Source organism: Podarcis liolepis, assembly GCF_965112155.1.
Source record: "Podarcis liolepis genome assembly, chromosome: 3".
Taxonomy (NCBI): domain Eukaryota; kingdom Metazoa; phylum Chordata; class Lepidosauria; order Squamata; family Lacertidae; genus Podarcis; species Podarcis liolepis.
Genome location: NC_139557.1, coordinates 81,016,147 through 81,030,468, shown reverse-complemented (window position 1 = coordinate 81,030,468; position 14,322 = coordinate 81,016,147). Strand labels below are relative to the sequence as shown.

At 40.1% G+C, this 14,322-nt stretch overlaps 1 protein-coding gene across 2 annotated transcripts in view; it reads right to left on the bottom strand.

The window, feature by feature from the left end:
• CATSPERE (catsper channel auxiliary subunit epsilon) overlaps positions 1–14,322 on the bottom strand; it is a 51,955-nt gene that overhangs the window by 36,694 nt on the left and 939 nt on the right. For both annotated transcript variants that reach the window (XM_083496812.1, XM_083496813.1), the window contains exons 2-10: positions 13,454–13,502; positions 12,966–13,039; positions 10,340–10,412; positions 8,377–8,459; positions 8,097–8,121; positions 6,554–6,631; positions 5,842–5,957; positions 3,563–4,052; positions 1,438–1,927 (exon numbers count right to left, since the gene is read on the bottom strand). In XM_083496812.1, coding sequence (XP_083352938.1) covers positions 1,438–1,927; positions 3,563–4,052; positions 5,842–5,957; positions 6,554–6,631; positions 8,097–8,121; positions 8,377–8,459; positions 10,340–10,412; positions 12,966–13,039; positions 13,454–13,502 — 1,478 coding nt within the window. The remainder of the gene's footprint in view (positions 1–1,437; positions 1,928–3,562; positions 4,053–5,841; positions 5,958–6,553; positions 6,632–8,096; positions 8,122–8,376; positions 8,460–10,339; positions 10,413–12,965; positions 13,040–13,453; positions 13,503–14,322) is intronic.

Below are 14,322 nucleotides of genomic sequence, written 5' to 3'. Positions count from 1 at the left end.
CATTCTGTCCATCCCTGTTGTTCCTGTTGCTCTCTTCTGATAGATACCGCAACGGCGGGAAGGTAAACGGCGTTTCCATGCGCTGCTCTGGTTCGCCAGAAGTGGCTTAGTCATGCTGGCCACATGACCCAGAAGCTGTACGCCGGCTCCCTCGGTCAATAAAGCAAGATGAGCGCCACAACCCGAGAGTCGGCCACGACTGGACCTAATGGTCAGGGGTCCCTTTACCTTAACTAGTATTTAAGACTGTTCTACAGTAAAGCTTTGAAACTCCTTCTTGTGGTGGAGAAAATCCAGTTCTACATGAGATAAAGATCAGGAAATCTGCTGAAGAACTCTAACTCCAAGTTGCAAGGGTGCTTTGAGCAGGGTTTGGATGCAGCAGTTGAGTATCCACCCCAACACAGCTTTTTACTACTCCTATTCCTACTCCTACTATTATTATTATGCCAGGTATACTGCCTTAAGCTCCCCTCCTCTGAGGGCCCCCCAATTGCACTGTATTCAGAATCTTGTTTATAGCTTTAATAGCCATAATCTCTGATACATAACAGGAATACATTACGGAAAGAGCCCCAGTGGTCTGCCACTGATACGTATAGTAAATTGAATGGATTTTATTAAGCTTTTCCAAGCCATTATTGGCTTAATTCATATAACTACTCACACATTAGAACTTTGTTTACAATAGACTCAAAAAGGCCCTAAGTATTAGCCCCTAAGGATTGAACAGGATGTATTCAACTGCCATAGCTGTGCAATTCTCCTAGGAAGTTTTTTACTATAAAAACACCTGCCTATCTAGGGACATACAGATTCCCCCCTCCCCATTTACACATGTTCAATTCACACATGACTGTGCATACGTGGAATACCTGGAAACCCAGATATTGGGGGGGGGGGGAGAACTGATGAGCTTCAGCAAAGCCCCACTGAGCCTCTGACACCCCCTTTGGGCTTTGGGGAGGGTCTCCTCATGAGCTGGAGGTGCAGCGGGGCTTTGCTGAAGCTCATCAGTTCCCACGCATCAGCTGTTAGCTGGAAAGCCTAGCTGTGCTTCAGGGCAGCAGGGCTTGGTTGACCAGCTAAACTGATGTGCGGGAAAGAAGTTTCCTTGTGCATCAGCTGTGCAAGACCCACTGTCTCTTTGGCTCCTGGGAGCTGGAGGGGCAGCAGGTCTTCATCGACAGGCTCAGCAGACGTGGGAAAACTTCTTCCCTGCGAGTCAGAGGGGCTTTGTTGAGTTGACAGGCAACTCGCAATTTCACAGACATGCGCAGGGGTTCAGAACACAACCCCTGTGTAAATGGGGAGTCACCTGTTGTACTTTCAAACACTATGCATTTATGGCTTAGGTTACACACTATAATTGCCAAAATCAACTAAAATAACAACAATTTCCATTAGTAATTTATATCAAAATATACTATACTTAACCAATAACAACTTGATGAATAACTGTTCCTAATGCTGTTGCTGATAATTCCGCGCCTGTCTCAGCGTCTTTAATATATCCGGTGAATTTGCTTCCTTTGTAAGAATAAATAATCTTGTCACTGTACCACAGCAGCATAGATGATGATGCTCCAAACACAACTTCGATTTGCAGAGGGTCACTTGTAGGTGCAGGCAGGGAAAGATCTCTCAAGAACCAGTGGCCCTCGTCTTCATTAAATCCTACCACATATAATTGTGTGGAGGTTTTGCATCCAGTACAAGCCAGTAAGACTGAAATTTCAGAAGGGACTGAATCATAGCAAGCACTTATTACAGCTAAAGTAACGTGGTCTTTGAATCCTGTCAGACTCTTTAAGACATCTACTTCCATGACTAGAGTAAACATATCAGTTATATTTCTTGATGGGTACATGAGGAATATTTCTGTTTTTGTCCATAGGACTGCTTCACTTAAATCTGATTCCAGCACCTTGGGTGTCGGATGAGATAGAGAGAGAAGCGTTGGGAGAGATAAATAATAAAATTCAGACACTGTAGGTATTGCTTAAAGCTCCGTCTTAAATTTATCATAAACAATATCAAAACATTCACTGAAAAGTACCATATTTTTCCGTCTATAAAATGCCCCCATGTACAAGATCCTCCCCCTTATTTTGGGGGACTCAATTTTAAGCAAATGAGGGGAAATGGCACAAAGTTGTGGAGCTTCTCTCCCCCCCCCCCAGCTGCGGGCAGGAAACACTCCCTAGTTCGTTTCCTGCATGCTGTGGCATCAGGGGAAGTTGCGCTTCCGTTGGCCAACCGGTTGGTGGGAGCACAACTTCCCCCAATGTCGCTGCACGCGGGAAACGATCTAGGAAGTGTTTTCCGCACGCAGTCGCATTGGGGGAAGTTGCGCTCCCGCCAACCAGCTGGCTGGCAGCACACAGCCCGCATGCAGCTGCGGGCAGGAAACACTCCTCAGATCATTTCCCGCTCGCTGCAGCATCGGGGGAAGTTGCAGTCCCTCCAACCGGCTGGCTGGCGGGCACATTGCTTCTCCCTAACCATGCCACTACCTGTGTATAGCATGACCCCAGTTTTTGGACACAATTTTTGAGTCAAAAAACCTCCTCTAACACATGAAAAAATACGGTAAGAACAGTTTGAGATATAACAGATTTGCACTTAAACACTGAGTGCATGGAGCTGCATGCAGATAAGAGTCAGTCCCAATATAAATAGTATTTTCCCCACCCCAACTGTTATTTGCCATATTAGGAAAAATGTATGCCTATACACGTACATTTTTCCTATTTGCCAAAATGTAAGGAAATCTGATCTGATCACAGATCTCCGTTTGCTCCTTTGAGGTAGGGGTTTAGAATCTTCCTTTCACTTTATTCTACTAGCCTTAAACATTGCACCTGTTAAAAATTCTTCTGGATATTGTTTTTTTGGCAGAACCTGACTACAACTGGTTCTATGTTATAGAAAAGTTGCATTTTGGATGCTTCTTGCATCACCATGAGAATGGTGCGTGTGCTTGATGAGAATGGCCATTTGTAGGGTAGTAGGGTGATGCTGCACAAACTTGGCAAGTGGTAGGCATATAAAAAATCCCATAATGAGGAGTTTGCTAAAAAATCCTGAAGGAGAGGAAACCTTTTGAAACTGCAGGGAAAACTTTGCACATAAACTGTCCAAGTCATTTCCCTAAAGCTGTTTGGCCTGTCTCAGCTATGTGCCTCAGCTCTTGGTCAGGAGGAGGAAGGTCATACTTGAATGGCTTCAGTGGACTGCTGCCATTTGGCTCCTGGTCACATTATTCCCCTTTTTTTGACATTCATTAAGTTCAGTTGCTGTTGAATGCTATTTTGTGGCTGCTAACCTACTAACCAGACAGATCGAGTCTGGGAACTGAAGGAAAGCCCTTCCTCTTGCAGCCAGTGCTTTCTGAGTGTGCTACCTGTCAACCAAGAGGATATGCTTTACAGTGCTAAACTACCGCATCCTGGAAGCACTGGGCAGCAACAGGCTGCAATGTTTTTTAAGTTGTGGTGGTATGAATAAAAAATAAGTCCACATGAACCCTCTAAAATATAAAATATTTTGAATAACTCACTTGAACTGGATAGTTCCTTAGACACCAGATTCTTTCTTTTATCCCAAGAATTCCACTTTCTGGAAGTTTATGTTGTTTTCCAACTCTGAACATCTTGTCATTGTTTATAAAATAAGCAGAACTGTCTATTAAAAATACAATGTGTACCTGTACTATGGCTACATCATTTACTTTCTGAGCTAAAGCTGGATCTAATACAGTGGAGGGAAATGTGATTCTTTTTGTATGTCTGAACTCATCATGTGTTAGGAAAGCTCCATAATTTGTCACCACAACTGCTTTAGTTGTATGACATGCAGACCAAGTTATCATGAGCTGACTACCAGCTGGAGTCGAGATAGAGACATCATGTACGTCGACTGGAGGAATTTCTGATTTTGCCATGATAAAAGGAGTCCGGGCAACAAAACAACCCTGAAAAGTAACTGGTTTTCCAATGACTACTCCAATGATGTAATTTGAAATGCTAGGCACGTCAATCTCCCAGTATCTAAAATTAGAAAAAAGTATCATATGATTACACTTTATTACCCTAAATCCAAGCATGTTAAATGGAAATTTCTATTAGGATCTATGTAACATAATTCCACGTTATCTTATAGGATTGCAGTGCATGTCACCGATAGAAAAGCAGCAGTTCAAAAATTTGTATTATCAATGCATGTAGAATACAGCTATTGTGAAACTATTCATATGCACCAAGCTGCAAACATTGACAGATGATATACTAGAGTTTGGAAGGAGACTCCATTTCTTGAGCTATCTCATTTGCTCAAAAATCTGTGTATTGAGCGAATGACATAACTAATGCAGATGGCAGGCAGAATCTGAAACTCCACTCATAAAATAATAATAAATAGTTCTGTACGCAACAACGAGGTCTTTAGAAATGCTGAAAATAGTCTCAGCAAGCTCAAAACTAGGAATGAAAGAACTGTCAATTTTAGTTCTTTCAGATTCTCATTTTTCCAGTCTTAGGTTCTCCATATTTCTGCAGCAATTTGTGAATTTTCTTTTTCAAAATCATAATGAAAATTCATGGCATTTTAGTTTTAACTTCTCCTACTAAACACATTTTTGTGTGCAGTTTTGACTAATACAAACATTGTTGCAATTTATCCTAATACAATGCATTTTTGTATTTCATTTTCATAACTATATTCATTTTTATGTCCACTTTCTCCTAATATATGAATTTTGTAAACACTGTTTTATTGGAGATCTGCATACCAAATTTCAAAAACTGTACAGTAAGTGTGAATTTTGAAGGGTGGCTGTGTTTCAGTTCACATATTGTTTTGTCCCACACCATAAGAGGTGTCATATAATCGTGGGTGGCTCATGCAGGGTTTATATCTGGCCTGTGTTGTGCTTATTGATAATTGGGCTCATCTCAAGAGCAGTCCACCTGGCTGTGAAGGCATGGCTGCTGTCTGAATAGGGTTGGAAATGGTGCCTAGGAAACCGCTCCATAGCACACACCCCTTTTTACTGTTACACCAGGAGGATCAGCAGTGCATGTGAGTTCTGCCCACCAAGCTGCTTGCTGGTGGAAGATGGACTTCTCTCACCTTGGCTTCCCCTTCTTTGGGGGACTAGGGGGTTGTGCTAAATTCTTACCTTCCTCCAGCCTGGTGGAGTCAGAGTTTGAATTGCAATTTATATATATATTTACATATACCTCTTTAAAAAAGATTTTTGAAAGTGCTTATAAGATTAAGACCATCATCAGAGCTAGCCCTGTGAAAAGGGTAGGAGATACCCCCCTCATTCTGTGTCTCACCCCCACCCATTAGAAAAGAAAAGAAAAGAAAAGAAAGAAAGGGTGGTGCCTAGGAAAGAGACATAAACTGACCCCGCCCCAAAGTGGAACTCCGGAAGGATGATGCTCTCACTGCAACCCACAGTGGGGATCTGAGGGCGTGAACTTCCCCAAACTTATACTGCCTATAACATTAGTTATTGGTATGAGCTTTCGTGTGCATGCACACTTCTTCAGGAGAAGCATGCACACGAAAGCTCATATCAATAACAACTTAGTTGATCTCTAAGGTGCTATTGGAAGGAATTTTGTTATTTTGTTTAGATTACAGCAGACCAACATGGCTACCTACCTGTAACTATAATGTTAGTGCCTCACATCGAATATAACTGATCTGTTGAAAAAATGCTATGAACGGAAAACTGAGACACTGTATGTACTTTTGTAATTCAAGAAAATATTTAATTAAAACGATTGTTTAAAAAGACAAATTCAGAAAAATGTAAATGAGCAATACCCGTCATCTGAATATTCTGAGTCTTCCGATTCTCTGCTGTCATCACTGAGGTGAAACATCTTAACTGAAGGTGATTGTCCCAAATTCAAGAACTGTCTGGAAAGTGTCTTAGAATGCTGTTTAGAAAATGGAATGAGTTGCATATTTTCAAAATTTGCTTATATATTTTTAAAGTCTTATCTGTTTTCATATCTAAAATGCTATCTTTGAAATAGGTACTTCCCAGGACCAGGCTCAAACCTGAAGTATTAATATTAAATAAATATGATATTGACATTCCTTTCAGATAATAATTCTACATGTCAACAATCAATCGATTGGGTTGGAAGTGACTGGGATAGCTATCTTGGACCAGAGGAAATTTTAGATTCAGTGATGTAAATCAATGGCCTGCTAGTGAAAGCAATTTGTGACCTTAATACTTTAATAAACTAGGCAAACAAATTATACTAAAAGTTGCTTTAAATAGAAGGTATGATTATTTATTTATCTAAAATATTTCTATACCATCCTTTGGCAGAGCTTCCAGGACAGTTTATGAAAAAATGAAAAAATACAACCAATACATAAACAACGTATTTTAAAGTTTAATTAATACAATTATATACTGGTGCAATTATTTAGTTGAATATATAGCCCTTTGTTTCCATAGGAATATGGATATTTCATTACTTCCCATTTCAAGTTAGTTTATGAAGGGAGGATAACATACTTCTGGTGGTCCTTTCGCAGTATGGCTCATTTCTTTACTATCAGCATTTTCTGGGTCATAAATCCATACAACCAGAGTCTGGCAAATAAAAAATGAAAAATTTTGCAAATTTTGATGAATTTGAACGATACTGTTTCTTCCTGTGAATTATAGCCATTTTGTGTTATAGAACTATATTAACCATGTATGTAAGCTGACTATTTAAAAGCAAATTAATAGTCCCTGTTTTAAAGTTTAAAGTTTTATAAGCATTCAGGGAAATATGATTTTCCTATAACAAAGATATCCAAGTGCAAAAGTACTGAGAGTGCGTTTCATGGCTGAAAACAGGTGCAAAGAGTAACTGAGATAACATTATGTTTTTAAGAAAAAGACATCAGGTAATTCTATGGTTTAGCAAAGTCACAGAAAACAGGATGTAGTGATGAAAATCTCTATTAAAACAATATATTGCCATTTTGAGTATGGAGCCATAATTTAACCAATAGATTTGCTAGGTTTAGCATAAAAAATTAATAAAGATAGGAAATTAATCTTCATAGGTGGAAAGGTGAGAGGGTATGGAAGAAGGGCTCATCCTTTTCTGGAAGGAGCAGCATGGGGCAGTTTGCAAAGGGCTGTCTGCAAACAGGAGGAAAAAGGCATGCACAGCCACACAAAGCAGACCCTTTTGGAAGGATCAGTTGCATGCAGGATGTCTGCAGCCAATCATTCAAAAAGACACATTCCCCCCCCCCCCTCCTGATGAGGTGATGTGGGAAGAATAAACAGCTGTCTTTTCAATGGGCTTTCAGACAGACCATCCCTGCCACATTTGAGCCTCCAGAGTGGACTGTCTGAAAGCTCTTTGCAAATAGCAAAAGTTTTTCAAACAGTGCTGGAAGTCCCTAAAATTGGGACTTCAAAGTTTAAGATTCAAAATGTTACATGACTCAGTCATGGCAGAAGTGTGCTAGGAATCTATTGAACAATTATGCATTGAATTGCCACCGAGCCAAAAGATAATAATTCATTAGATCAACATTACTGGGATAAATGCATTATCTTTCTAATGCATTCATATCACCAATTTATCTATAAATAAATCCATTAATTGTCACTATACATATATTCTGAACTCCAGTTCAATTCTAAATGTGTGTTTCTAAAAAACAAATTCCTTTAAAACAGAGGTGGTTAACCTTTCACCCTCCAAATATTGCTAAACTACAACTCCCATCATCGCTGAACATTGACCATGTTGGACAGAGATGGTGAAAGCTGCAGTTCACCAATATCAGGAGAATCGCAGGGTAGCCATCCCTGCATTAAAACAAATGGGTCTTGTTTCCCAAGAGTTTGATTCTAAATTTCTGAGAAGTAGTAATATCTCCTAGCTAGATGTGGGGATGTGCTGCTGATGGTTGCAAAGAACCACTAACTGGTACTGGGCATACAACAGAACTGATGGTTATGCAATTTTGCAAACATATTTGAGATTGGGGCGTGTATTTAGAATCACAACATAAAGCAATAAGACACATACATATCTCAGAGTTCTTACCACATGAGCGCTATGTAATGATGATCTACAAAGTAAAAAAACTGAATATTTAGTGAGCATAAAAAAACTTCAAAAAATGGTCAAAACAAAGATAATTTAGGAATGCTTATAGCAAATGAATGTTGTTAATTCAACTTAATACATCTGCTTAATACATCTCCATTATTGATACACATATACATTATCATGTTTAGTGTGTATAATGAGGAAATGTTCTCAAAGAAAAAATGCAACTGTATGCAATTGAATATATCATGATGAAAAGTATGTTTCATCTTACCTTGTGAAGGAAGTATACACATACCACAAGAAACAATCTAAATCAGCATTTATAGTCAAGTAGCGTTCCCTATCCTGAAATGTCTAAAAGGGAAAGGAAAGGAAGTTAGATATTTTATTCTGTTGCAAATGAAATAATTTTACTTTACAGTATAAGGAGTTTGAAATCCACTGGTGTCAGTAATCTTGCATTTCACATACTGTAGCATGTTACAATTCTGTTTTGTCTACAAATTTTATCTACCGTAATTAAGTCACTCATAGTCAGAGTAGACCCACAGAAATCAATGGACTTAAGATAGAAACATACAAAGCTGCTTGTCAGACCACTAAGTAAGTAGCTAAGAACTGTCTACGTAAATGGTGTTTATGTAAATGGCGTTTCCGTGTGCTCTAGCTTCCATCACGGTGCTCCGTTGCACCAGAAGCTGTTTAGCCATGCTGGCCACATGACCCAGAAAGCTGTCTGCAGACAAATGCTGGCTCCCTTGGCCTGAAGCGAGATGAGCGCCGCACCCCATAGTCATCTTTGACTGGACTTAACCATCCAGGGGTCTTTTACCTTCACCGTCTACTATAACTGGTAGCAGCTCTCCAGGGTTTCAGGCAGGAATCTTTCCAGACCTGGAAATATAGAGGACTGAACCTGAAAGCAAAGTATATGCTTGATTCGCTGAGCTATGGCCCATTCCCAACTCATTTCACTGGGTCAACTTATAGTATGACTTGGTCAATTATTAATTAAATTTGTACACAATCCCAAGGAGGATACAATTGCCTTTTTTGCCTGTCCTCCAATAATACTTTTGTCTTATGTCCTATTTTGTTGTCTACATTTCTTTTTCTCTTTACAGAGAATGACAATTTTCGGCCCTGGAAGGGGGTGGAACAGGCTTATGTGTGACTGCTGATGCACGTAGTGACCTGAAACACAGCTCTCTGTGCAAACAGGGAGTTGCTTGTACTACATCAGAAGATGCAAGGAGAAGGGTCAGTGAATGATCGTTGAGGACTACGGTATACCCTTAAGATAACAGAACATGTGGCCTGGTATCTGTTCTGCCATCAAATCTCATAATGTGTTCTAACACTGGCTGTTAAGTCGCTGTATGAGCTTAATCAAATTTCCCCCCTCTCTAAGATGAAAAACCACCAGTGATATATCTTTCTATCTGAATAACAAAGCAATTAATGGACTGAGTCAGTTCCAAATGGAAGAGTATAATACTTGAGTGGTATAAGTAAGTGCTATATGCCAAGAACATTTGATCAAGTCCTAGAGGTACATCTCTAAGACATCAACTAAGAACTTGTTATCCCTTTAGTTGATAGTTTCCTTTGATGGTCTTGAGTATTTCTTATGTTGTCCTATTATTTTATTTTTGACTTTTTTACTGTAATTCAAATCTCAGATGTTTAAGATGAGCAGAAAACATTTAAATACATTTTAAAAAACCTTTTCAATATCCAGAATATACTCTCTTTACGTGCTTGCTCAAAAGTTAAGTTCCAACTTATGTTTGAATAAGATGGAAGTAAATTGTTGGTTCTCGGTCACAATTACTTTTTGAAGATACATATTAAAAGTGGATTATATAACATATATATACGCCACCACTCATTTCACCCTACTACTTGAGCAAGAAAAACTGTAGGTTAATTTTGAATAGGGAGCTACTACTAGCTAACTCAATCACTGTTACAGACGCTTCAGGTTACAGACTCCACTAACCCAGGAATAGTACCTCGGGTTAAGAACTTTGCTTCAGGATGAGAACAGAAATCGTGCTCTGGCGGTTCAGCAGCAGCAGGAGCAGGAGGCCCCATTAGCTAAAGTGGTACCTCAGGTTAAGAACAGTTTCAGGTTAAGAACGGACCTCCGGAACAAATTAAGTTCTTAACCCGAGGTACCACTGTACCACAGTAGTAATTCAGGAACTAAACAGAAACTATTCACAACTTACCAGAGACCCCCCAATCTTTGGTTTAACCATATGAGTTCCAGCAACTGGACAATTCAATTCTGGGGTACGTGAACTAGCATAATAAAAAATAAGTAACATGTCTAGTGTGAAGTTGCTTAGCACTGACAATATATTATAGCCCTAAATATATGTATTAGTTATAGAAAAATATATTGATCCATTCAATTGTAATTTGGTCCTCTTATGTTTTATGCATTTTATAATCAACAGCTTTAGCATCATATTTCCATTGATAAAACTCCACTCAGATAATTCCTAGCATTTTAATATTACAAAGTAACAGAGTAATGCTGCAAATTGCAAATATCCCTCTAAACAGGGGTGCTGAGTATAGGGGGCAGAAGGGGCTTCAGACCCTCAATATTTTGGGGCAGGGGGGTCAGCCCCCCTCAATACTGAGGGGGGCGCCACCCCCACCACCGGGTGAGTGCTCATCACCTGTATATTGTGGGGGCTGACATGCTCTGTGTGCCCCCGCCCAGGAGCTGGACGGGGACAGGGACGAGCGAAGGCAAAGTTCATCCTCCTGCCCCCCAGCCTCTGCCCAGCAGCCCAGGAGACTGGGACCAGTGAGGCACCACTGCCTCTAAGCCAAGGAAGATGGGGAAATAAAAGTATGATTATTCATTCATTAAACTATATCTACCATGCATTGATCCACATTCTGTAGACCCTGAACAGTATGACAAACTCCCTGGTACTAAGCAAACTTGGACAGTGCTGCTAACCTTCAAAAGTTCCATCATACCCAGTATGCAGCTCAGAATGAAGAGGCTTATTGCTTCCCTTTCTATATGCCCAATTAGAATGCTCTTAGATGAAGGAAGAAAATCATTATCTACATGGATGACACACCGCAGCTCGGGGGGGGGGGGGGGAGGAATAAACAGAAAAGATACTCAAGAAGCCCCCAGACTATAACCAATACAGGAAATCAGAGCAAAGTCCAGCAGATGGAACCTCAGTTAAACTGCCAAAGGGAATTGATGGATATTGCAACACCCCTTAAAAGGTTTGGAACTGGCAATATTAATTTGACCAATAATAAATATAATAACTACGATGAGACCCTGGACATATTTTCCTTTAAAAATAAAATTGACAACCCCACACTTAGAATGGGACCAAGATATTGATTATTCCACCAATCAGTCATGTCTCAGTACTGGAGCAGTAATGATCAACCTGGTCTGCCTACCACAGGAAACACCTGCATCTGCCAAATCCGATTCTATAAAAGACGTTCCCAGTACTTTTGACTCACTTTTTCAACTCAGATTTCTAACTCTGACCTATTAGCAGGCCTGACACAAAATCCTGTCACCGAGTGAATGATTCAGATCAGATCCCAGCTTCACAAAGTGGTGCAGGGTTGGCTGGGATCGAAAGATGCGTGGCTATTGCATGCCCTGCCATGTCCTCACCATCAGGGAGTTGAGCCCTTTCCACACATTCTTTTTAGGATCAGGAAAAGAAACAGTGGGAACAACTAAGCCCTTGTATGTCATTCGAGAATGGAGGCAACTATCCGTTGTTGGACCCATAACCTAGGTTTAAGGTGCCATTTATTTATGAATATTTATTGAATTTTATAACAAATAAAGATACAGATCTCAATCATCATGTTATATACCATTGTTCTCCCTCCCTCCTCTGGATTTCCCTCAACTCCCCCTGCTGAGTTATTTAGCTTTATTTATTGTATCCTGCTTTTCTTATATAAAAGTTCCCTTATCATTTCTCTAAAATATCTGTTACTGAAATAAAGTTGTGAACGTTTATTCAAACCCTGCCAGTGAATCCAGTCCATTTTGTTGTTTCTGCAAATTGACTGTAAATTTGTGTTAGCTTAGCCAATTCTGCACAGTTCATCAATTTTTCTTGCCATTTTCCTTTGATGGTATTTCTTCCAATATTGTCCAATCAAGATTCTTGCCGCTGTTGTAGCATACATAAATAGTATCCATTTTTCTTTTGGCAGTTCTTGGTTTGAGATACCCAACAAAAAGGCTTCAGGGTGCTTAATAAAGTTCATTTTTTTCAATTCATTATCTATCATTTCCCAGTATTTTTTAATACATTTGCATTTCCACCACATATGATAAAATGTTCCTTCCTTTTCCTTACATCTCCAGCATCTGTTATTTTCTTTCCTAAACATCTTTGCCATTTTCACTAGGAGAATGGAAGCAACTACCTATGTTCAGTTCCTTTCCAACCCTCAATGGCTCTCCAAGAGACTTTCATTGGCCACTCCTGAGTGGCACCACTGGCAGTCAGGAGATGGAGATCCCAGGGTGTTTGATCTCAACTGGGAGAAAGCCTAATTGGAGCCTCCTGAAAAAGCCTTCTTTCCATCTGCAAGTCACTGTGGAAGAACCGTAACACCAATAACCTCCTGCAAAAGGACTTTTCTTCATCACAGACCTAGTCTAACCTTTATCACACAGCTGTGACGCAATATAGACAATATAGCATGTATTGTCTTCAACTGGGGCTCATGTTTGAGCATACTCCCCATGGAGCACATAGAACACAAGGCATTCACTATTCCACTCCCCCAGGACAGCCCCACATCTGTGTTACACATTTTTGCATTCCTTACCTTTTATCATCAATAGTACATAATACGGAAAATTCCCATTCAACAAATGAAGGCCCTTCAAACACTAAATGTATCTAGACAAAGAAAAGATAACTTGGAATCACTCAAGCCCAAAGCTGCCAAAATGACTTTAATCAAATATTGGGAATCCTGGCACAAATTATTGTGTTGGATTTCTGCATGAATTGGAATTCAGCAGTGAATTCTCCAGCCTACTTTTGTAAATTTTTGAAAGCTATGACAGTGGAATGACCAAATTCTGGGATGTTCCTTGTTACTAGGGATGGGTCATGGTTTCCCACTGCCCCCACCAGACCTCCCTGCCCCTCGTAAGGGAGAAAATTGGGGCAGGCGAAAGTCACTTGACTTTCGGGGTGGGAATGAGTAAAGTTACAGTAACAAGGTGGTTCAAGGTTTGACCCAGTTCTACTTGCCAAATTAGATCTTAGCCTATGTATGGACAGTAGTCTTAAACATGAAGTACTTACACCAGTTCTTGCAGTAAATAGAATATAATGCCCTACTGAAGTTTCATATCTGAAAAGACAGTAAAAAACAAGGTGCTCATTAACAAAGGCAAAACTCTTCATAGTTTTTCGATGTTAATGAGCACACGCACACCTCTATACTATACATGCAGTTTGTGATTTAAATATCTTGGCTTCTTTGAGGAACCCTGGTCTGATCAATTACTGGTAGATATTCATTGCTTCCTTAAAGAATTACTGTATCCAGCTGTCTGCTTTATCTGTTGGTATCTGTTGGATTTTTTGGCCTCTTTCCCCTGCTCAGGTATGAATTGAATAAACCAAGAGAAGCAGAAAATATTTGAAGGTCTCTCTGCTGATCTCACAGGATAAAGCAGTCCCAGGGATGTCCTGGGAGGACATCCCAGAGACCACTGATCCTTCTCTGAGGGTAAAGTGAGAGGTCTGTTGTGAGAGTTCCCACACTGCTGTCATGGAAAATTCTAGTCCTTGCCTTCCAACACTACAAGCTCCAGTGTTTGTAGACGCAAAGAGGGTGCATGCTGAGGGTAGTCTGGTGATGGCATGTTGCCAATGAATGGATCCATAGCATTCTCCGTCCCCTGAAATGCATCTGAAATGGGGGAAATATATGCCAACCCTGTGTACATGCAGTTTCTCTTCCACTGGAAATAACGAGAGGGAAATTGGCTGCAAAAATAAAAACCAGAAATAGCCGGAGGAGGGAAAATTCCACTCTGTCCTCACTTCTGCCATACCAGCACAAATATGGCAGAGAACTGGATAAGATGGTTTGCCTGCTTTCAGTTCATCTCTGCCAACATGGTAACATGGTTCTGTTAATAAACCTATTCACTATAGACAAATAA